Below are 18,726 nucleotides of genomic sequence, written 5' to 3'. Positions count from 1 at the left end.
TCTTCGAAAATAATATTTTGCGGATCTAAAGACGCAATCGGTACTGGTTAATCTTCGTTATGGGGAACAGGTCGCATAGCAGACGGCAAATTTGGATACTCGATCTTGTGCTCTCCTTTCTTACAATAACCTTCAGTCTTTGTTAGAAAAAATAGCAGTCGTCAAAATGGTTATAGGTTCCCGCCATTGGAATTGCAAAAGACATGCTATTTTTCTTTCCATTCATCCACTGCACCAATAACACGCTAAAACTAACACAGCACGCGAAGGGGGCCCACTGCTTGTTTTGGTCTCCAATTAAAGTATCGAAATATTTGAAATAGGCTGAAAATGCCCTGGCTTGCGATTTCACCATAAATACTCCACAAATATAGCAAAATTTGTCAGGAGAAGTTTTGCAACTACGGCGCACTTGACTCGACATTTTCGTCTTTATAATCACTTTCTGCGCTATGAACCGAGAACCACTTACTTTGAAATTCAACAGAATACTAATTTTTAATGTTATTTTCATGTTTTTTATTCAGAATAATACAGTTCAGGTATTTTTTCGGCCATAAAATGTAAACAGGAATAATTAAGCTATTGAAAAGTGGTACGTGTTAGTGCTTAATAAATACTTTTTCTATTATTGAACGGGTATTTCCATTTCAAAAATAAAGGTCTCGCCTGTGTTACAAAAATCTTGTCGGCCAGTGTTGTTAACTGTAATCGTTCCTCAAGATCTTAGCGTTTTAAAAAGTTTTCATTTTTGTTGTATCGGTTTTTAGATGTTGTTCCTGATCTTAGTTTCTAATATATCTATTTTGACTGGACTATTAATTTAAATACCTTGGTTTCTATATACATGATTAGAATGAAAAAGAATTATTTTTTTGTTTTATATATGTGGGTATTATCTATTTAAATGGCATGATTTCTTTAAGATAGACATTAGATGATTACAAATTAATATTTATTACAAAACAAACCTATCGAAATGTTCAAAGTCCACTATAAAACGAAAAACAAGTTACAAAATGTAATGATACTAAAAATATAAGGCAAGTTAAAATTAGAAGAGAGGCAAATCTATTTTTATTCATAATCGAACTTCTTTAATGAAAAATGTGTGTAACAAAATGTTTGTGTTTGTTAGATATTAATTATTATGAACAGAAAGTTAAGAAATGGAAAATATTAGTTACTCAGTTATGCACTATGATGAAATATTGGAAAAAAATATATTTATTTTTCAACGTTATCTCCTTTTAACTCTTTAACTTTTCAAGTCTCGCAGCAGAAAATAATCCGCGGGGGCGAATACATAGCAATTCAAATTTTAGTTCATCAATTTTGGCCATTGTAATAATGGATGTGTGAGCTGGTGGATTGCATTGATCAAACAAGACTTTCTTCTTAGCCAAATCCGACCGTTTTGCTTGATTAATTTGCTCAAATGTTGCAATTAGTTCGCATAATACTCGTTGTTGATAGTTTTCCTTTTTTCAAGATAGCTAATGAAAATTATCCCAAAAAACCGACACCATGACCTTGCCTGCTACTGAAATTCCATCAAAATCTCTGTATCGATTGTATTAAATATTTTAATATCGTCTTGTTCGGAAGATCTCAACAATTGTAAATATTTCACACTTTAGTGTAACAATGTGTTTTATTCGATTTGAAGTGGTTGCTCCTGTTACCAATAATTGCCTAAAATTTTATGAGCAAACTAATAAATCAACCAAAACGCCGAACTAAGTGCCTGGAATAACAAAGAGAGCACAAAGATTTTGGAAAAAATATATATATTTTTCAACATAATCTCCTTTTAACTCCATACACTTTTCCCAGCGATGTTCAAAACTCTTTTTATTATAAGAATCGTCAATATCCAAAAATCTTTGACCACCGATCCATTTTTTTAAGTCTGGTTAGGTTAGGTTAGTCAAGATCCTCAAAATAGCCATCAACTGCCTACATGACCTTGCCTGCAGATGAAACGGTCTTTGCCTTTCTTCGGAGCCGGTCCTCCCACCCAACCTTCAATTCAATGTTTTGATTATTCTCTTGTTTTGGGTTTGAAGTGATGGATCCACGATTTCATCCACGGTTATGAAATGGCTTTATTTCTGTGAAACATTGCGAAACACTCGATGGAAACATGGAAAATAATAACAAAAGCAGCCAAAACAAACGACAAACTATAGAGAAAATAAAATTTAGAAAACTAGGAGTAATCCACCTCAAAAAAAAAGGATTGGAAGGCTTGATGATTATGATGATTTTACTGAACTCCTTGATGATTGTAATTAGTATCTTTGCTAATACTACACAGAAATTTTTTGCGGTTAATCGAAAGCTTATTTTCAATTTGATTATTTGTAAAATATGAATGCATAATATACAGTAGTTACGGAGATATTGGGATCCAAAGATTTTCTAATGACGACTCACAAGGTGGGTCGGGAGGAGCGCACCAAACTCTAGGAGTGTATTATACATGTGAAAATAATGAAAACTAACTCGTACGTTCTTATTCGATTTTCATTTTTTTTTCAAGTTATGGAGTAATTAAAAATGTTCATCTAGCTTTCCACTTATATCTGAATTTTAACATTATCAACGTATGCCATGTTCGAGGCTCAAAGGCATTTAATAATTTTGACGTTTTGATGAACTGTCAGTGTACAGTGTACAGTAACTGAACGTTTAATTTCGAATTTATGTGATTGTTAGTGTTGCAAAAAGCCAGATACTTATTCAAATTTAGAATATGCAAATATGGTGTTTGTACTACTCTTTGTACTATACTCTAAAACAAGAAAAACCTTGTGGTGTATACTTTTGAATTTGGGCCAGCCTCTGCTGAAACCACAAACACATTTACAGAGATTCCAACAACATCTAGTAGAGATATACATATTCCATCTGCATCCAATCCAATAAATATTAATAATTGTCCTCAAGGTACATTATATTGTTCAATAAATAAAATGTTTATAATTCTCTTTATCGTATTATTTATTTTCTTTTCTCAGTGTAATTGAAAAAGTTTTGGATCTTATACGTCGTATAAAAAATGTTGTGTACGCCGCGGCTGAAATACTACTTTGTTGGACTCGTCCAACAAAATGGCATTTTCAGTCCTTGGCATACAAATAATTATTGATGATCTTTAGAGAATAATGGCCAAATGTCAAACTCACCTTTATAAGTTCGTTGACTATAAGAGTTTGAGGCAAATTATCAAAAACACCATCTGTAGCGACTAGGATGACGTCTCCATCTTCGACTGGAATATTATCTGTCATAGCGGCATCCGGTCTGTCGCTAAGCACTTCTTGTCTGTATCCAGGTGGAGGTAACGACAGTTGAAAAGGGGTATTAAAATAATGTTGCTGTTCTTCAGATTTTCTTATGACTTTACCACGCCTCACTACCATAAAACCGCTGTCTCCTATGTTTGAAGTATACAGGGTACTGTTTTCTTTATTGAGGATGACCACGCATGCCGTACTACTACCTGTAATTAAATTTAAAAATTGTAATGAGTTTTGCCAATATTTCAAAACAAAAACAGATTAGAACACGACCATGGTTTCTTAAAAAATAAGAATTCAAATTTATTTAAGAGAGCAATTTCAAAATATGTGTATGTATGTAATACAAGGTGCCAAACACACTGCGACCCAAAGGAACTTTTGTGATCTATTACTGTGCCACTGGAGTGTTTGCAGCTGATCTACTAATACCACTCCTTTCATAAAACTTAGGATGTTGGTTGGATCTAGTTCCATTACAGTAACTGATTTTTTTTCTACATCTTTTTCTAGTGTTTTCTATATTGTTCTGTAGCCGATTTTAAAGAAGGGTGCAGGTTCTACGAAGGGTTTACCCCGCTCCTACTTCAGCAAGTCTGTCTGCTATTTCATTTCCTTCCATTCCAGTGTGTCTCACAACCCATTGGAGGTTAAATTTATTCAGCTCTAATGTCTGCTTGGCTATCGGACAAGATGATAATGTTCTCTTTGCTATAATTCTTTCCAAAGTTGAACTGGACACATTTTTCTATTGCCCAAGCTCTCAGTGTATTTGTTTCTTGGTCCATACACTCCTATTCCAGTTCTGTCAACTGTTTTGGTGCCATCTGGGTATCATTTGATGGGATTTATGTTAATTTCCAATATGATGTTTTGATCCCATTTACTTTTACAGCAACAATCCGAGTGAAATTGTTTCCGCATGTTTTCCAATAATATTTGGAGAGGTGTAAGATTTAGAATCACCTCTAGTGCAGACTTCGGGCATGTTCTCATGGCCCTGGTTGTACATATACAGGCCAATCTTCGTACCGTGATTGATTTTGGTGGTGTTCAGAGAAGTTCTGTTTAATGCCTGGATTGCACCATATATAAATAGGAAAATAATAATTTTATTTAAAATATGACGAATTTCCAAGAAAAAAATATATATATAAACAAATGGTGTGTATTGCCTATAAATTGGAAAAGGAGAAGCTCTTTTACCAAGCGACTCAATCTAATATTCATCGAACACATATTTTCTATATACGAGAATATATTGAAAAATTCTTAGCCTACTATAGAACCAAATAAAATTTCAATGTCAAAATATTTTATTACTCAACATATTTTCCTCTAAATTGTATACATTTATTACAACGAATCTGCAACGTCTCTAAACCTTTCAAAAAAATGTTTCTTCTTGCTCTGAAAACCAGACCTCCGCAGCTTTTATTACCTCCTCGTTTGAAGGAAAATTTACGACCTCTTAAACTTTTTTTCAGTTGAGGAAAGAGACGATAGTCAGACGGAGCCAAATCTGGTGAATAAGAGGGGTGTTCTATTAATTCAAATCCTAAATCACGAATTTTTTGCATGGCAACATGAGATTTGTATGCAGGGGCGTTGTCCTGCAAAAACAAAACACCTTTGGATAGCTTTCCGCGTCTTTTCACTTCAATTTTTTTCCCGTAGAGTGATCAGTAATGTCGAATAGTAATCTCCAGTTGTTCTACCCTTATTCAAAAAATCAATCATGATTCCATGGCAATACCGAAAAACTGAAGCAAGAACTTTTCCAGCAGATTTTTGGAGACTAAACTTCTTAGGTCTTGGAGAACCAGAGTTTCGCCATTCCATCGATTGTTGCTTTGTTTCTGGATCGTAGAAATGTACCCAAGCCTACATCGTTTTCAAATCGAGCACGATTCTACCCTTGCACGCTTTTGGTCAACATTCAAACATTTGGGGATCCATTCGCGTTCGTATGAAATATTCAGTGCTTCAGATATCCGTTTTAGCCCAATTCGACGGTCTGATAAAATCATGCCATGAACTGCATCGATATTTTCGGTGACTTTTTGCTTCATAAACTATAACACAAGCTAACACGATAAAGTTTCAGGGCTACCATTCCGTCATTGATTATATAAGTACCAACAAAAACATATACATATCACAAATCCTGGATGTGCGATCCCTTGTATCACCAGAGGCCAACAGTTGGTTATTTGTAAAATGAGATTTGGCATCCAGCTAGCTTGAAAGGAAAAGCCGGTACACAAAGAAAAATTCAATATGAAGTCATTAATGTGCTTGAGAAACTATATAAAACACGTCTATCACACAATATCCAGATAACACCATTAGTCCAGGCTACCAAGGTTCGATTCCATGAACTTGCATTGATTTTAGTCAAATTTTGACGGCATATGGGGAATACCTTAAAAAGCAGAATCTATACCACGCCGACGTGTGCTTTTGACCTAGGCGTTCCACCCCAACTAGGGAGTGAACATGTTGAAAATAACCGCGGAAATGAAGGACCAAATTTTAAGCAAAAAATGTTCTTAGCATTTTTTTGGAATTTTTTGGTTATGCGCGATTAAAAATTTAAATTTTTCTCGAAAAAAAACACGTTTTTAATCGATTTTCCATGAATAACTCAAATACTTTTGATTTATCTTGAAAAAATTGAATATTTTTATCGAACGAAAATTTTTTATAATCCAACTTTTCGAAGTAATTGTATATAATCTTATTCAAAGTACTTTTGAAAATCTTCAAAATGAGTCAGCGGAGCTCTCTAGCATAAAAACTAAGAAAGTTATAGCCGGAATAAAATCGATTTATATTTTTATTGTAGAAAAAATTTCACCCTCAATTTCACCCTTAGCAATAGTACCCAAATTGCAAAAAAATATAATCCAGTGATGATGTACTTTATTTATGTACTAATAAATTTTTTCGGGAAGTTTGAAGGATTTAGAATGCATAATTTCGAAAAAAATTATGTTTACAGTCGAAAAATCATTTTCGAAAATTTTTAAAAATTTCTCCTTTTTCTCAAAATTTCTAAAAAACTATCTGATATACATGAAAATTAATAAAGAACAAAAAGTTAGTATTTTTTTAAAAAATGTTTTTCTTTTTTTAAATTTTTTGTAACTTCTAAAATAACTGAGATATTACCACAAAAATCTTGCTCTGAAGTATGACTGATGTCATTTTCGAACCCTTTAAACGTTGCGCTTTGAAAAATATAGAGCTAAAAAGATTTAAAACGTTTATAACTCATACGTTATTAAATTTCCTATAAATATACGTTTTGAGCGACTAATTTGCTTGGAAATTAACCTAGATATGGTCAAAAATCTAAATAAAATCTAATTTTCATTTTTAATTTAACAAATTTCCGGCGTAATTAAAAATTTTTCCCCATAACCCATAATTTTTAAGGGGCGCATAACATTGCACAAATCTTGTAAATAATTTTTTTTGTCATAAGAAATAATTTATAGGGGTTGAAAATTATAATTACAAAATACTCAAGTAGAAACAGATAAAGATGTCCATTTAAAATAAATAAATCTTTAAAAATAAATACATCTATAAATTTTTTTCGAAATAAGGACTGATTTATAAGGGTTGAAGATTTGGGATGCAAAATATTTGAGTTGAACACAAACAAAGAGAATCAATTTAATATAAGTAAGCTACCACAAAGTAATTTTTGAATTTCATTTTAACCGGGGTGTTTTATAAGAGATAAAATACATCAAGCACGATTTTTAAAAAATTATATGTTAAAGCATTAAACAACTTTGATTCAAACCTTAATAATATATTACATAACAAGAGTTGTAAGTAACCCATTACGCAAGAAGTGAAAAATTTCACGAGTGCGTAATGGGCTTACAACTCGTGTAACATACTATACTTTTTCTACGCCCATTCATGCATGCTACTTAAGAAAACGTGTCCTATTTAAAAAAATGCATAATGTGCTGCCTACATTTAGGGGCATCACTCTCTCAATCCTAAATATATCTCGCTAATGCTGGAAGTTTTTATGTTTTTTAATTGACTAAATTTGTGTAAATAGACCAAATAAAGTCTTATAAAAATTTTATTCTATTTTAATTAAACCAAGAAGTTTAAGTTTTCTTCTCAAAACGCACTTGTATGTTATTGTTAAATGTCATTTACAAGGAATGTTGACAGTATAATTTTATTGATTTTTTTGCAATAAGGGGTACTTTTCACTCCTAAGAGTAATTTGCACAGGCATAGGGTAGATTTTGAAGATAAGGGTAAGTCAAGCTTAATTCCAAATTTTCTTGCAAAGCCATGCAGGTTCATGGAAATCGGATGTGATACCGTATTTTTACCTTGGTAGCCTGGACTATATAAGATACTGTAGAATTAACAAGGCAAAGAATGAAAATTAACAAATATGTATGTTATAATATGGCATAATTGAGATCAAGTTATGGTCATCGGTTATTGTATCCGTTACTATGGAATATTGCTAAAGTTGTCAAAAAGCTTATAATCTAACTGAGTTATAGATTGACGAAATATAAAACATTTTTTTGGCATTAATAAATCAGTCTACTTTAGTACAGCAAAAATTTGGTTGTATTCTTGGTCCTCCCAGGACAATATCAGCAACGGAATAATTAAGTATGGTAGCAACTCACTAATAAAGGAGCTGACAGTATTATTGAACTTGACGATGTCTTTCACCATCATGAAACTTCTAACAAGGATATGAACACAGTACCTCTTGCAAAATATAGAAATACATGAAGAGCAACAAGGCTTCATACACAACATTCATAATAAGACAAATAATAGAAAAAGTTATAGAGTATAATAAGCCGACCTTCCTAGGCTTTGTTGACCTAACCCAGGCTTTCGACGGGGTAAAACACCAAGACGTTATACACATTTTACAGAAAGAACGAGTAAAAAAATGATATAATATAATCAAGGAACTTAACCATCTAAACCGTACACATTTCAGCGCAACAACTCACAGCTGAAATTCCAATAATATCAGGAATTATACAGGGTGACAGTCGTAAGTCTAATGCTTTTCCACCTTGTCCTAGACCGCATAATAAATGGAAACAAAACTGCAGAAAGACACACGATCAGAAGCAGCGAGGTCCGAATTGAATGCTACGCACATGATGTTGTCCTCATAGTAGAAAATGAAGAAAATATACAAAGAATGCTTTTCAGATTCAACCAAATGGCTAAATTTCAATATGAAGATATCTATCTCCAAGACAAAGTCTATGACAATAAGTAAAGATCCGGTACGCTGAAAATTAGCAATAGACGATAAAATGATAGACCAAATTATGAACTTCAGCTATCTAGGAACTAAAGCATCAAGCAATAGACACATCTACGAGTAAGCACACATACAAGCCATCAAGGCCGCCGGAATCTCCGGAAGTTTGCGCAACGTTATATGGCGCAACAAGTTAATGTCCACCTCAAGCAAAGTGCCTAAATACCAAACAGCTGTACGTCCCATACTAACCTACGCAGCAGAAACGAGAGCGAATGCAGGCAGGACAAAACAAATTTTTGAACAACCCTTAGATCAATAGCCGGAGGTAACCCTCTGGGACACAACCGATATTGGGCAGGCCTAGGAACTAGATGTAGTCAGATGGAGAGGGAAGAGAAGACGAGAGTGGAAGGTATAAGTCGACGGAATGGGGGAGGATCGGCTGGCGAAATAAGCATTCAAAGAGAAGCCAACCACCAAAAGATCAGCAGGCAAACCTCCAATGAGGGGCCGAATCATGGACATCGAGGTCTCAAAATCGAGACGGAAGAAATTGGAGAATCACGTAATTAACTTTCTATACACAATTTCCCTTATTAGTAAACTGATATGGAAAATAACTGTCACCTTTTCAGGATCAACACGATGTTTGTTATTGCAATTTCTTTTATAATTTCTGACAGTTTAGTTATTATTGGCACTAACTAAGTTAGTCGTCATCATCTATCTTGTGATTTAAAACGTGCGTCATTTAAGTCATGTGCAACAAAAACGAAATCGTGTGATATACATCGAATATATATATAAGATATATTTAGAATTAGTAACGTTGAAAAATAGTGTGACATTGTTTATGTTCTGCTTAAAATACATATTTAATTGCATTATTTTTGTTTTGAGTTATTGAGATCTCAATGATAATAGAGTGTTTGTGAATTTTTTATAAACAACAGCAAATTTTCTTATATACGAGAGCCGTTTGAAGCAATAGTCACTTCTTAGAGGTTAACAACAAATTCGCTTTTTTGATTATACTGTTAGTTTCTGACATATTTCTGATACAAGTTTCACAATATTCTTACGAGCACACTAGTTTTAATAGCATGTAAACTGTTTTTCCTAGTTGGGCAAATATTAAGAAAAAAGAATTTTGAGTGTTAATTAAACATTTTTCACGAAAAAAAAAAATTAAAAAAAAAAACGAGAAAAGCGTAAATATTATTCTGAAAGTGCTCTTTCCTATGGAATTATTTGTAAGCGGTTCTCTGCTTTTTAATGTGGTCATATGAACACGAATAATACTGAACATCCGGAACGGTCATATACTCAATTATTGTCAAAAATATACAAAGGTCTGAAAATGCTATATGCAAGGAGGTGTCGCGATTGCTTAAAGCACGTCCATAATAAAAATTTAAAAGAAATATTGGTACACGATTATGCTCCAAAAAACTAAAACACAATCAAAATTATAGACTTCATGGAAAAAGAAATAAAAACCTTTATAAGTCATGGCTACAGTGTTTTGGGATTCCAAAGATATAATCTTTAATGATTATGTAGAAACAAGGATAACGATAACCAGCCAATAATTTGCTGACACATTTTGATGCTGGACTTGAGAGAAAAAACTGCAGCATTTATTGAAAAGATTTTTGTTTTATCGCCACAATGCACTTACTCCTTTCTCAGCTATTGTTTCTGTTTGCAAACGTTTTTCTTCAAACATTTTGAATATTTTTTTGTTCACGTAGTCACTTCTGATTTATTTATTCTAACATTAGAGTTTTAGAAGAATTTAATTTGTTATCAACCTGCCACTCCATTCGAGAAATTCAATAAAACCTCTGAATATATTCTAAATCGTCCTCTACCTATCTACACTCAAGAGTTCAAATAAAAATAAATTTTAGAAAACTTGTGGTGATACTATTCTTTATATTCGCTGGTTATCCATTATATTCCTAGTTATCTTTATTAATCTCATTTTAAACATATAACAGTTTCCATGTAAATTCGTATTTTCTATTTAGTTGGGAAACAGAACGGATAGAATAGAACAGATTTCTATTTGGTTATATTTTAAAAAATATATAAATACAGTTTTTTTGTGTTAGAACATAAGCTCCTTTTTATTCAAATCTGTTCTACTTACTTGTTTCTTCTTCAGTAATATCCATTTGTGCACCAGTTTCTTTCCTCATTTTAATTTTTTCCCGCAGTTCTACAACTGCCACGTTGGGAGCTCAACAAGAGATTCAACCAGTGCACCACAACAAAACTAACAAATACAACCTAACCTAACCTAACTCCAACATCTGGGAATCCAGTTCAGTTATTTTAAATTTATAACTGCTTTTTATTCATTTTTATTCTTTTGGGTATGCAGTTGATGCGAATTTATTATCTTTTCAATAAATTTATTTGTTACTGAAACTTTTTTCACTGTCTACAGCAATAAAAATTAATTTGGATAATCGTGTCTGGAGATAGTTTCATTTTTTCTTAATTTAATCCACAAAGGTGTTTCCAGCTTTTCCACCTTTTTCATTCACTTTTAATTTCGTTTCTTAAAAAATTGGTGGGGTCCAATTTAATATTAATTGTTCACCCCATCTGACTACCAGTTATTTATATACTTTAACTGATGCCAAATATTTACCACTCCTGCCGGGGAAATAAGGTTACAGTTTCTTCAAACTGCCCTTGTATATTAGACATAATTTACGATATAGTTTATTCTCAAATATTGTTATTACAAACAGACAAATGCCATACAGAGTTATCAGAATCTGTGATATTTAATTTATAGAATATTTCAATCGACGCTAAAATGTAAATAGAGATTTCAATACCTACTTTTAAACTATAAAACAAAGAGATAGAGACGAGTTTTGCACATCAAATAGTGGTATTATTTTGTATATATTTTATTTTGTACTATTATTTAACAGCCCTGAGCGTATAGGGGATGGGTTTAGGGGTTGAACTCACACTAACACATTAGACTCATGCATGCACTCTATAAGTACACCAGGTAAGCGATTAAGCTGTCAGAAAGCTTGGATTTAGTCTTCTTGAACTATCAAGTGTCTAATGAGTGAGTTGCTGACAGCTTTCATGTTATGAGCACAACTTTATTTTCATCCCCGAACACCTATATGATCAGGGCTGTCAGAAACCCACCAAACCATTACTAACAATACCGAAATAATGGTATAAAATAAAATTTTCCACACTGTTCAATGATGTGCAAACCTCGTCTCTATCTCTTAAACTATAAATTTTTTCATACATTGCACCATTTTCTTCTCCTTCTATGGAAACATATGAGGTACTTTTCAAAGGGGATTACAAGAAATCCCTATGAAAGTAAAGACCAGTATCATTTGTTTAGTTCAAAAATAAAAAAGACAAAATGTGGTGAAAATAAATTATTCAGATGAAAATAAAATCAAACGGTACAAATATGCGAAAATTAGATGAAAAACTGGAAAAAACAACAAATACTTGGATATAACGAGATCAAATAAAGTTAAAAATAATACTGTAATACTCTGGGGTTCAATTATTTAGTCCAATCTCCCTAGATTTTACATACATCAAGGTTGGTATTAAAAATGTTAATGCTTTTCTAAAATTCATCTGCTAACTTCCAGCGTGAAGTGCTTCTATAACTGAGGCACTAGACTCTAGCACGTTGGGTACAGAAGCAGTTATTCTAGTGACTAGAATATTCTGTAGAAGGATAAAAATATAGCTTAAAACTTCATTACAATACAATTGAACCATTTATAAAGAAACTTGGAAAAGTATCAAGGAGAATAATGCTGAAGTGGGATGTATCTATGTAAATTGATACTCTTTTAATAATATTAACAGAACAGTTATGAGGTGAATGTTGGATTGAAAAATTAAGCTGTAAATACAGTAGAAACTTTTTAATTCGGACTAATTGGGGTTCAAAGTAGTCCTATTAAAAAAATGAGTATTATTCCAGAAACTTCGAGTACAAAAAACTACATAGAAGGCGAATGTACTTATTTTTGCCATTAATGCTAATGTATGAAATTCTAAATCTGCATCCTAATTTTATTTAGCTAAATTTGAAACTTTACAGGGTGTTTCAGAAAATGATGATCCCAACTCTGGGATAGATAGAAAACTGAAAAATATTTGGGATTTGCTCAGTAAAAAATAATGCCATCCATATTTTAGATGAGTTTTGGGGAAAAATATACACATTTTTACGATTTTGCCACAATTATTGGCAACATTGTATTGAAATTTTATAGGAATATTTTTTGGAAGCTGATACATTCAATGAATTTGTTTTTATAACTGACTCTAATAGAGGGTGCTAGTTACACAATTCGTACCAAGTAGTATTGAACATAATGCTAATATTATGCCCTAAGGTTTTGGAATAATACTTAGAAGTAACAATAGAAATATAAATAAATAACAAATAAAAGAAAATAAAGGTCATGTAGGAGAAAATAAACATGGATAGGGGAATGATGTAGATGTGAATCAAGATTTGGAATAAAAAGATATAATTGTAAATACAAATAACCAAAGATCAAAGGTTGTTAAGTTATGACTGAAAATCAGGAGAAAATTAATATAGTAAATATAATTAAAAGTCAGAACCATAAAAAGGCAATATCAAGATCCACTGAGCTACAACAAAATCAATGCTGATAAATGAGGAATAAGTACGACAGAAGAGAACGATGGGTTGAATGGTGCAAAAGAATATATATATATAAGGGCCAGTCGACCAAAAGGAAATCTATTCAGACATCCAAAGGAAGGAAAGTTTATTTCTTGTAAAACATAATGTATTAAAAATTGTTAAATAGTAATCAGAAAATTCTGTAATTTCTCCACACTATGACAAAATAACTGAGATGAGAAATAATGTAATTATTGATGATGGGTGCTGCAAAACAGTATATATAGATATAAAGTTTTGTGAAAATAAAAATTATTATAAAAGCTTTATACAAAACTATCACCAAAATCAAACATTGTTAATTATCTTATTTCAACTGAGAATAGATTCACTAAGAAGTTTAGATCTATGCATATGAGCCCAAAACCAAACAACAATTGACTGTTTGGCTCTTTCAAGACCAGCCAAATCAAACAAAAGTTGTTCACGCATGAAGAACTATGAAGCAAATGGTTGCCTGTTTTTTTTGATGTATTTCGACATGTTCCATTAGAGTAGTTGAAGAAGAGGTTGATGCGTGCAAATCATATGTTTTGGAGATTCCTGGATTGAAATGAAAAAAAAGCTGCAACTATTGGTTCAAACACATACAAAAGTGTAATCTCCATCTTAATGGAGATTATTTTGAAAAACAATAAAGCCATATCCAATTATAAATATTTGTTTTTATTTGTCTATCCTGAAACTTAAGTAGCAACCATCGTAATTATTAATTATATGATTTATTAAAGATATGAAAAACACAAAAATCAAAAGAAACAACTATTTGAACCTCAGTTATGTGGTAAGTATCAATGAAAAAGTATGAATGTTACCAGTTCATTGAAGAATATATCTGTAAGTCAGACAAAAACAATAACATTGATATGAAATTTTATATAATACTAAAACTTACCTAAAATAGCTTTCTTATGATGTAAAAGTTCATAATAACTTTTTGCTAACAATTCTGAAGGATTCGAAGGAGTGAAGCGACCTAATTTAACTAATCTTTCACATGTTTTCATCAAGTGTAAGGAAAATTCACCAGGATCAATACCATACGCTCTCCAACCTCCCACACCATCAGCCACGGCTGAAAAAGGAGGAAATAAAAATATGTAATTTTCAATTGAGTGGTATTTGTGGAAAAATGAGGTTTAAAAAAAACTATTGAATAAAAGTTTATTTCATTCACATCTAGCATGTGATTGAATTTCAAAATTGATTTAAATTTACAAAATTCATACTGAAAATTTAGATCAAGAAAATTATAATATTATCCATATAGTAGTTAATCCAATGTTTCAAATAAGACTGGTATTTTTTGTATATTGTTTGGTTCATTTGTAATTATGCAATAATTCAAAAAAAACAAGATATAGTAAAGAAAAGTAGTTGCTTCCTCATTATAAATTGTCAAAATTCAATATTAAAATAATATATATAATAAAATAAAAAAGTCACGAGATTTACTTAACCTCTCAATCTAAATATTATGTAACATAATGAGATCTTCAATATTTGAAAAAAGAAATACTTGTTTGTTAATATTTTGTGAATAACAAAGTAGGAGACTCGATGTTTATTGTGAAGATAAGTTGACAATCTTAAAACGTCATAGGTGCTAAAGGTTAGGTTATGGTTGTTAATTTCTTACCCAAGACATCCGCGGTTTTGTATTTTGCTGTAAACCAAGCATCATCACCAAATTGTCCTTTAATCAGTCTTTGGATTCTTCTCTCTTTGGAAAAGCCACAAACAGCTGATATTAATTGTGGCTCAGTTTTCTTGTGAATATTAGGATCTGTAGCTGTTGAAACATTTGCGATTCCGTTCCAAAATGCTCTGGATAACAATCGTCCAGTAACTAATAAAGAGTGCATTATACGACACGAAATAACAATAATATTAGAAGTTCATTTTTAACGTATCAATTTCGAATAACTTGACAGCACAACACTAACATTTGATTAATCCCATTCTCTCAAAATCGCACTGCACACAAATTCACACCTATCACAATCCGTCAATTCCAAGCTAAAAACCAAAACCGTCTAAAAGTAAAGCAAAACGCAGTGGATTAACCTACATATGACATTTGTACAAAACAATTCTAAATCGTACCACACGTGGTAACGAAAATTTTCCACTTCCTATTCTTTCTTTTTTTAACGCGTTTATATTGAGAAAGATATATACTAAAATATGTGATATTCTATGAACGAGTGTAGGAATATGAACAAGACAAACTAGAGCTGTCACTGCTTAAGAGACGGTATTTTGGAACGTGCAGTATCCAATTAGACCACAGAATGAATAGTAATATTATAATAAATTGGACATATTAATTTACTATTTATGTTTAATATGCAATATAGACATATTTGTATGTTTCTTATATCTTGTTGTTTATGTCATCTTAATTATTTTCCTCACGAAGAGACAGATCGTTATTTAAAAAGAGAGTTATGGGCATCAGAACATGTCTATCCTAAAGGGGGTTGTTGAGTTTTTATTTTATTTTATTGTTATATTTCTTGAACTTTAAAACCAGCATCCAAATAAAACCACCAGCACTTGTATACAAGAACTAATTTTAATAATGAATAAATCTTTTAACAAATAAATGAAAAATTGAAATATGTTATTACATCCTTAACTAATATATCTCTTAAAAAAACGTGCTTCTGGAATCTAGAATCTTCAGCTAAGAAATTCCCGAGCGTACACAGGGAATTAGCGAAGCAATTTTCTCACCTTCTACAGAACCCAGAAGATATTCCAACGTTTTTAGCACCGGGTTCCACTCATTTGTTTCCATAGAGCTCCCAAACGATGACCCCACTTAGCACAGACCTATCACGTGCCTACCCATTTTATATAAGATTGTTTCACCAACAGAATTTATAAGCACGTCGAGGAAAATACCTTATCAGAGGAAAAAAAAACTTACAGAAGAGATAATCACTGCTTTCGTGGATTATAAGAAAGCGTTTGATAGAGTATCTCATTCCTGGCTTGTGGAGGTCTTGCAGATTTACAAAGTTCACCCAATTATTGTAAGCTTCCTTTCTATAACCATGAAGAGATGGCGAACGAACCTACATCTTGAAATCGGTCCAAATTCCCTCAGTGCTGATGAAATACTCATTCGTAGGGGAATATACCAGGGCAACTCCGTTGTGGTTCTGCCTTGCAATGAATCCCCTATCTACCATGCTCAATGATACAAAGTACGGATTCGACATTAAAGCGAACAGAGACACCAACTATATTATCTCCCATCTTCTTTCATCTCCCATCAATCAGCTTCTCGATATTACACATCGATTCTCCACCGATATAAATATGGAGTTTGGACTTGGACTATCGAAAAAGGCATTATCCTGAACGGAGATGTGGAACTTCCCAACGGAGATATCATACAGGCGATGGAAAACGGAGAAGTCTACAAATACCTAGGATTTCAACAAGTTAAGTTGCTGAATCACAAGCAGGCAAAAGCTAGAATCCAGGATCAATACACCAAAGTCACTTATGCAATCCGAATTAAATGCAGGCAACTTAGTCCAGTAAATCATTACCTATGCCTTACCTGTTTTAACGTACTCTTTTCGAATCCTGAAGTGGACGAAAACAGAGCTAGAGGGTATTTAGAGGTTGACACGAACAATGATGACGAAGAACAACAACCACCACCCGAAGTCATCCACTATTAGAACAACACCCCGAAAGGAGGGTGGAAGAGGCTTGATCGACCTTATCAACCTGCCCTCTCGACAGGGAATGAAACTACGTGAATTCTTTCATATTAAATCGGAAATCTAAACTCTGCACCGGATTATATACAAAGCGGATAAGAATTATTCACCTCTCAACCTCGCATCGCCAGAATCTGACTTAAATATAGTATTGGACATCAAGAAGCTGGAACAGTGGTCACGAAAGGCACTACACGGTAGACATCACCATGACCTCAAACAACCGCATGTTGACAAAGAAGCTTCAAACATATGGCTTACTGGCGGCAATCTCTTTCCAGAGACTGAAGGCTTCATGATGGCTATCCAGGATCAAGTTATTAACACCAATAATTACAAGAAAAATATTATTAAGGATCCGAATACTCAATCTGACAAATGCAGAAAGTGCCAACAAACATCAGAGACCATCCAACATATAACATCTGTTTGTAGTTTGTTAGCTCTATCTACTATACTCTATCGACTATCTACACCGGCATAACCAAGTGTGCTACTTCATCCACCAGAAACTGGCCAGCAAGTTCGGTCTTCTCAATACGTATACACCGTACTACAAGTACCAGCCGCAGAAGGTGCTCGAAAATGATAATTTTGGACTCTACTACGATAGGTCCATTATCACCGATAGACAGGTGATGAATATCAGACCTGACATCGTGGTGGTTGATAGAAGAGTCAATTCAGTCCTTCTTTTCGATGTAGCTATACCGAACACTCATAACGTTTTCAACAAACACAATTGAGATTAAGCAAATGTGGCACAGCGAAAATGAGGAAATAGTCCCAGTTATTATGTCAGCAACTGGCGTCGTGCCTAAGACCCTGCACGATAGCACGATGCCGACATACAGAAGGCTGTATTACTGAATACTTGCCACAGCCAGTTCATTATGTGAACGGAGCCTAATCCTTTTGATACTTTGTATCCGGGATAGGTAAATAATACTGGCTCTAAGCTGAGTAGTGTATAAGTCTTTCGTATAATAATAATAATAATAAATGACGACTAAACTGAGATTTCACTCTTCGATCCTTACTTTGTTTCACTGGTTTCTTCAACCAGCCTTTTTGTGGGATCACATCTTTATTCTCTCTATTTGGCCTCCCTTGGCCACCTTTTCAATTTTCATATCTTCCTTATCCCCTGGCAGTAGGGTTAAAATGCGAAACAATTATGATGTATAATTTACGGAGTAAACGGATGATTGGGCATTGTACTACCATAACCTCTTGTCCCGTTCAGGATTTAGGTAGTGGGTCCTATTCCAAAAATGAGGTACAGACTCCCTCGCCTAGCCTCAGTAGCCGAGTAGGGCTACTGTGATAATCAACATAATGGAGGAACACATCACTAACTCACCTCAACCGGCTCTTGTTGTTTCTACGGCGACGCAAGTCAATGTGCCTACGACTACGACTATTACCGAGCTACCAACATGGAGACCGATATGATCACCTACCGATATGCCATTCATCGTGATTTTGTTGAGAGATACCCAGAATTGCAGCATTTAACATAACAACGAGTAACTGACCAGAAAAGGAGTATTATGAAAAAAAAAAATTTGCTTCCAGCACCTATCCTGCAGCAAATACGAGGAGAAGTCCTTCTATATCTTCACAGAATAGATGATTATCTCGTAGTGC

General features: G+C 33.2%; 1 protein-coding gene across 2 annotated transcripts in view; it reads right to left on the bottom strand.

Annotated features, from left to right (window-relative positions):
• The window catches only part of LOC130897456 (protein phosphatase PTC7 homolog), a 44,301-nt gene extending 28,896 nt beyond the window's left edge, over positions 1-15,405 (bottom strand). For both annotated transcript variants that reach the window (XM_057806322.1, XM_057806321.1), the window contains exons 1-3: positions 14,973-15,405; positions 14,229-14,408; positions 3,192-3,508 (exon numbers count right to left, since the gene is read on the bottom strand). In XM_057806322.1, coding sequence (XP_057662305.1) covers positions 3,192-3,508; positions 14,229-14,408; positions 14,973-15,198 — 723 coding nt within the window. In that variant the 5' untranslated portion in view covers positions 15,199-15,405. The remainder of the gene's footprint in view (positions 1-3,191; positions 3,509-14,228; positions 14,409-14,972) is intronic.
• Between the last annotated feature and the right edge of the window lie 3,321 nt (positions 15,406-18,726).

Source organism: Diorhabda carinulata, chromosome 8 (genome assembly GCF_026250575.1).
Source record: "Diorhabda carinulata isolate Delta chromosome 8, icDioCari1.1, whole genome shotgun sequence".
Classification (NCBI taxonomy): Eukaryota; Metazoa; Arthropoda; class Insecta; order Coleoptera; family Chrysomelidae; genus Diorhabda; species Diorhabda carinulata.
The sequence above is the reverse complement of the archived record's forward strand: the minus strand, read 5'-3'. Positions and strand labels throughout refer to the sequence as shown.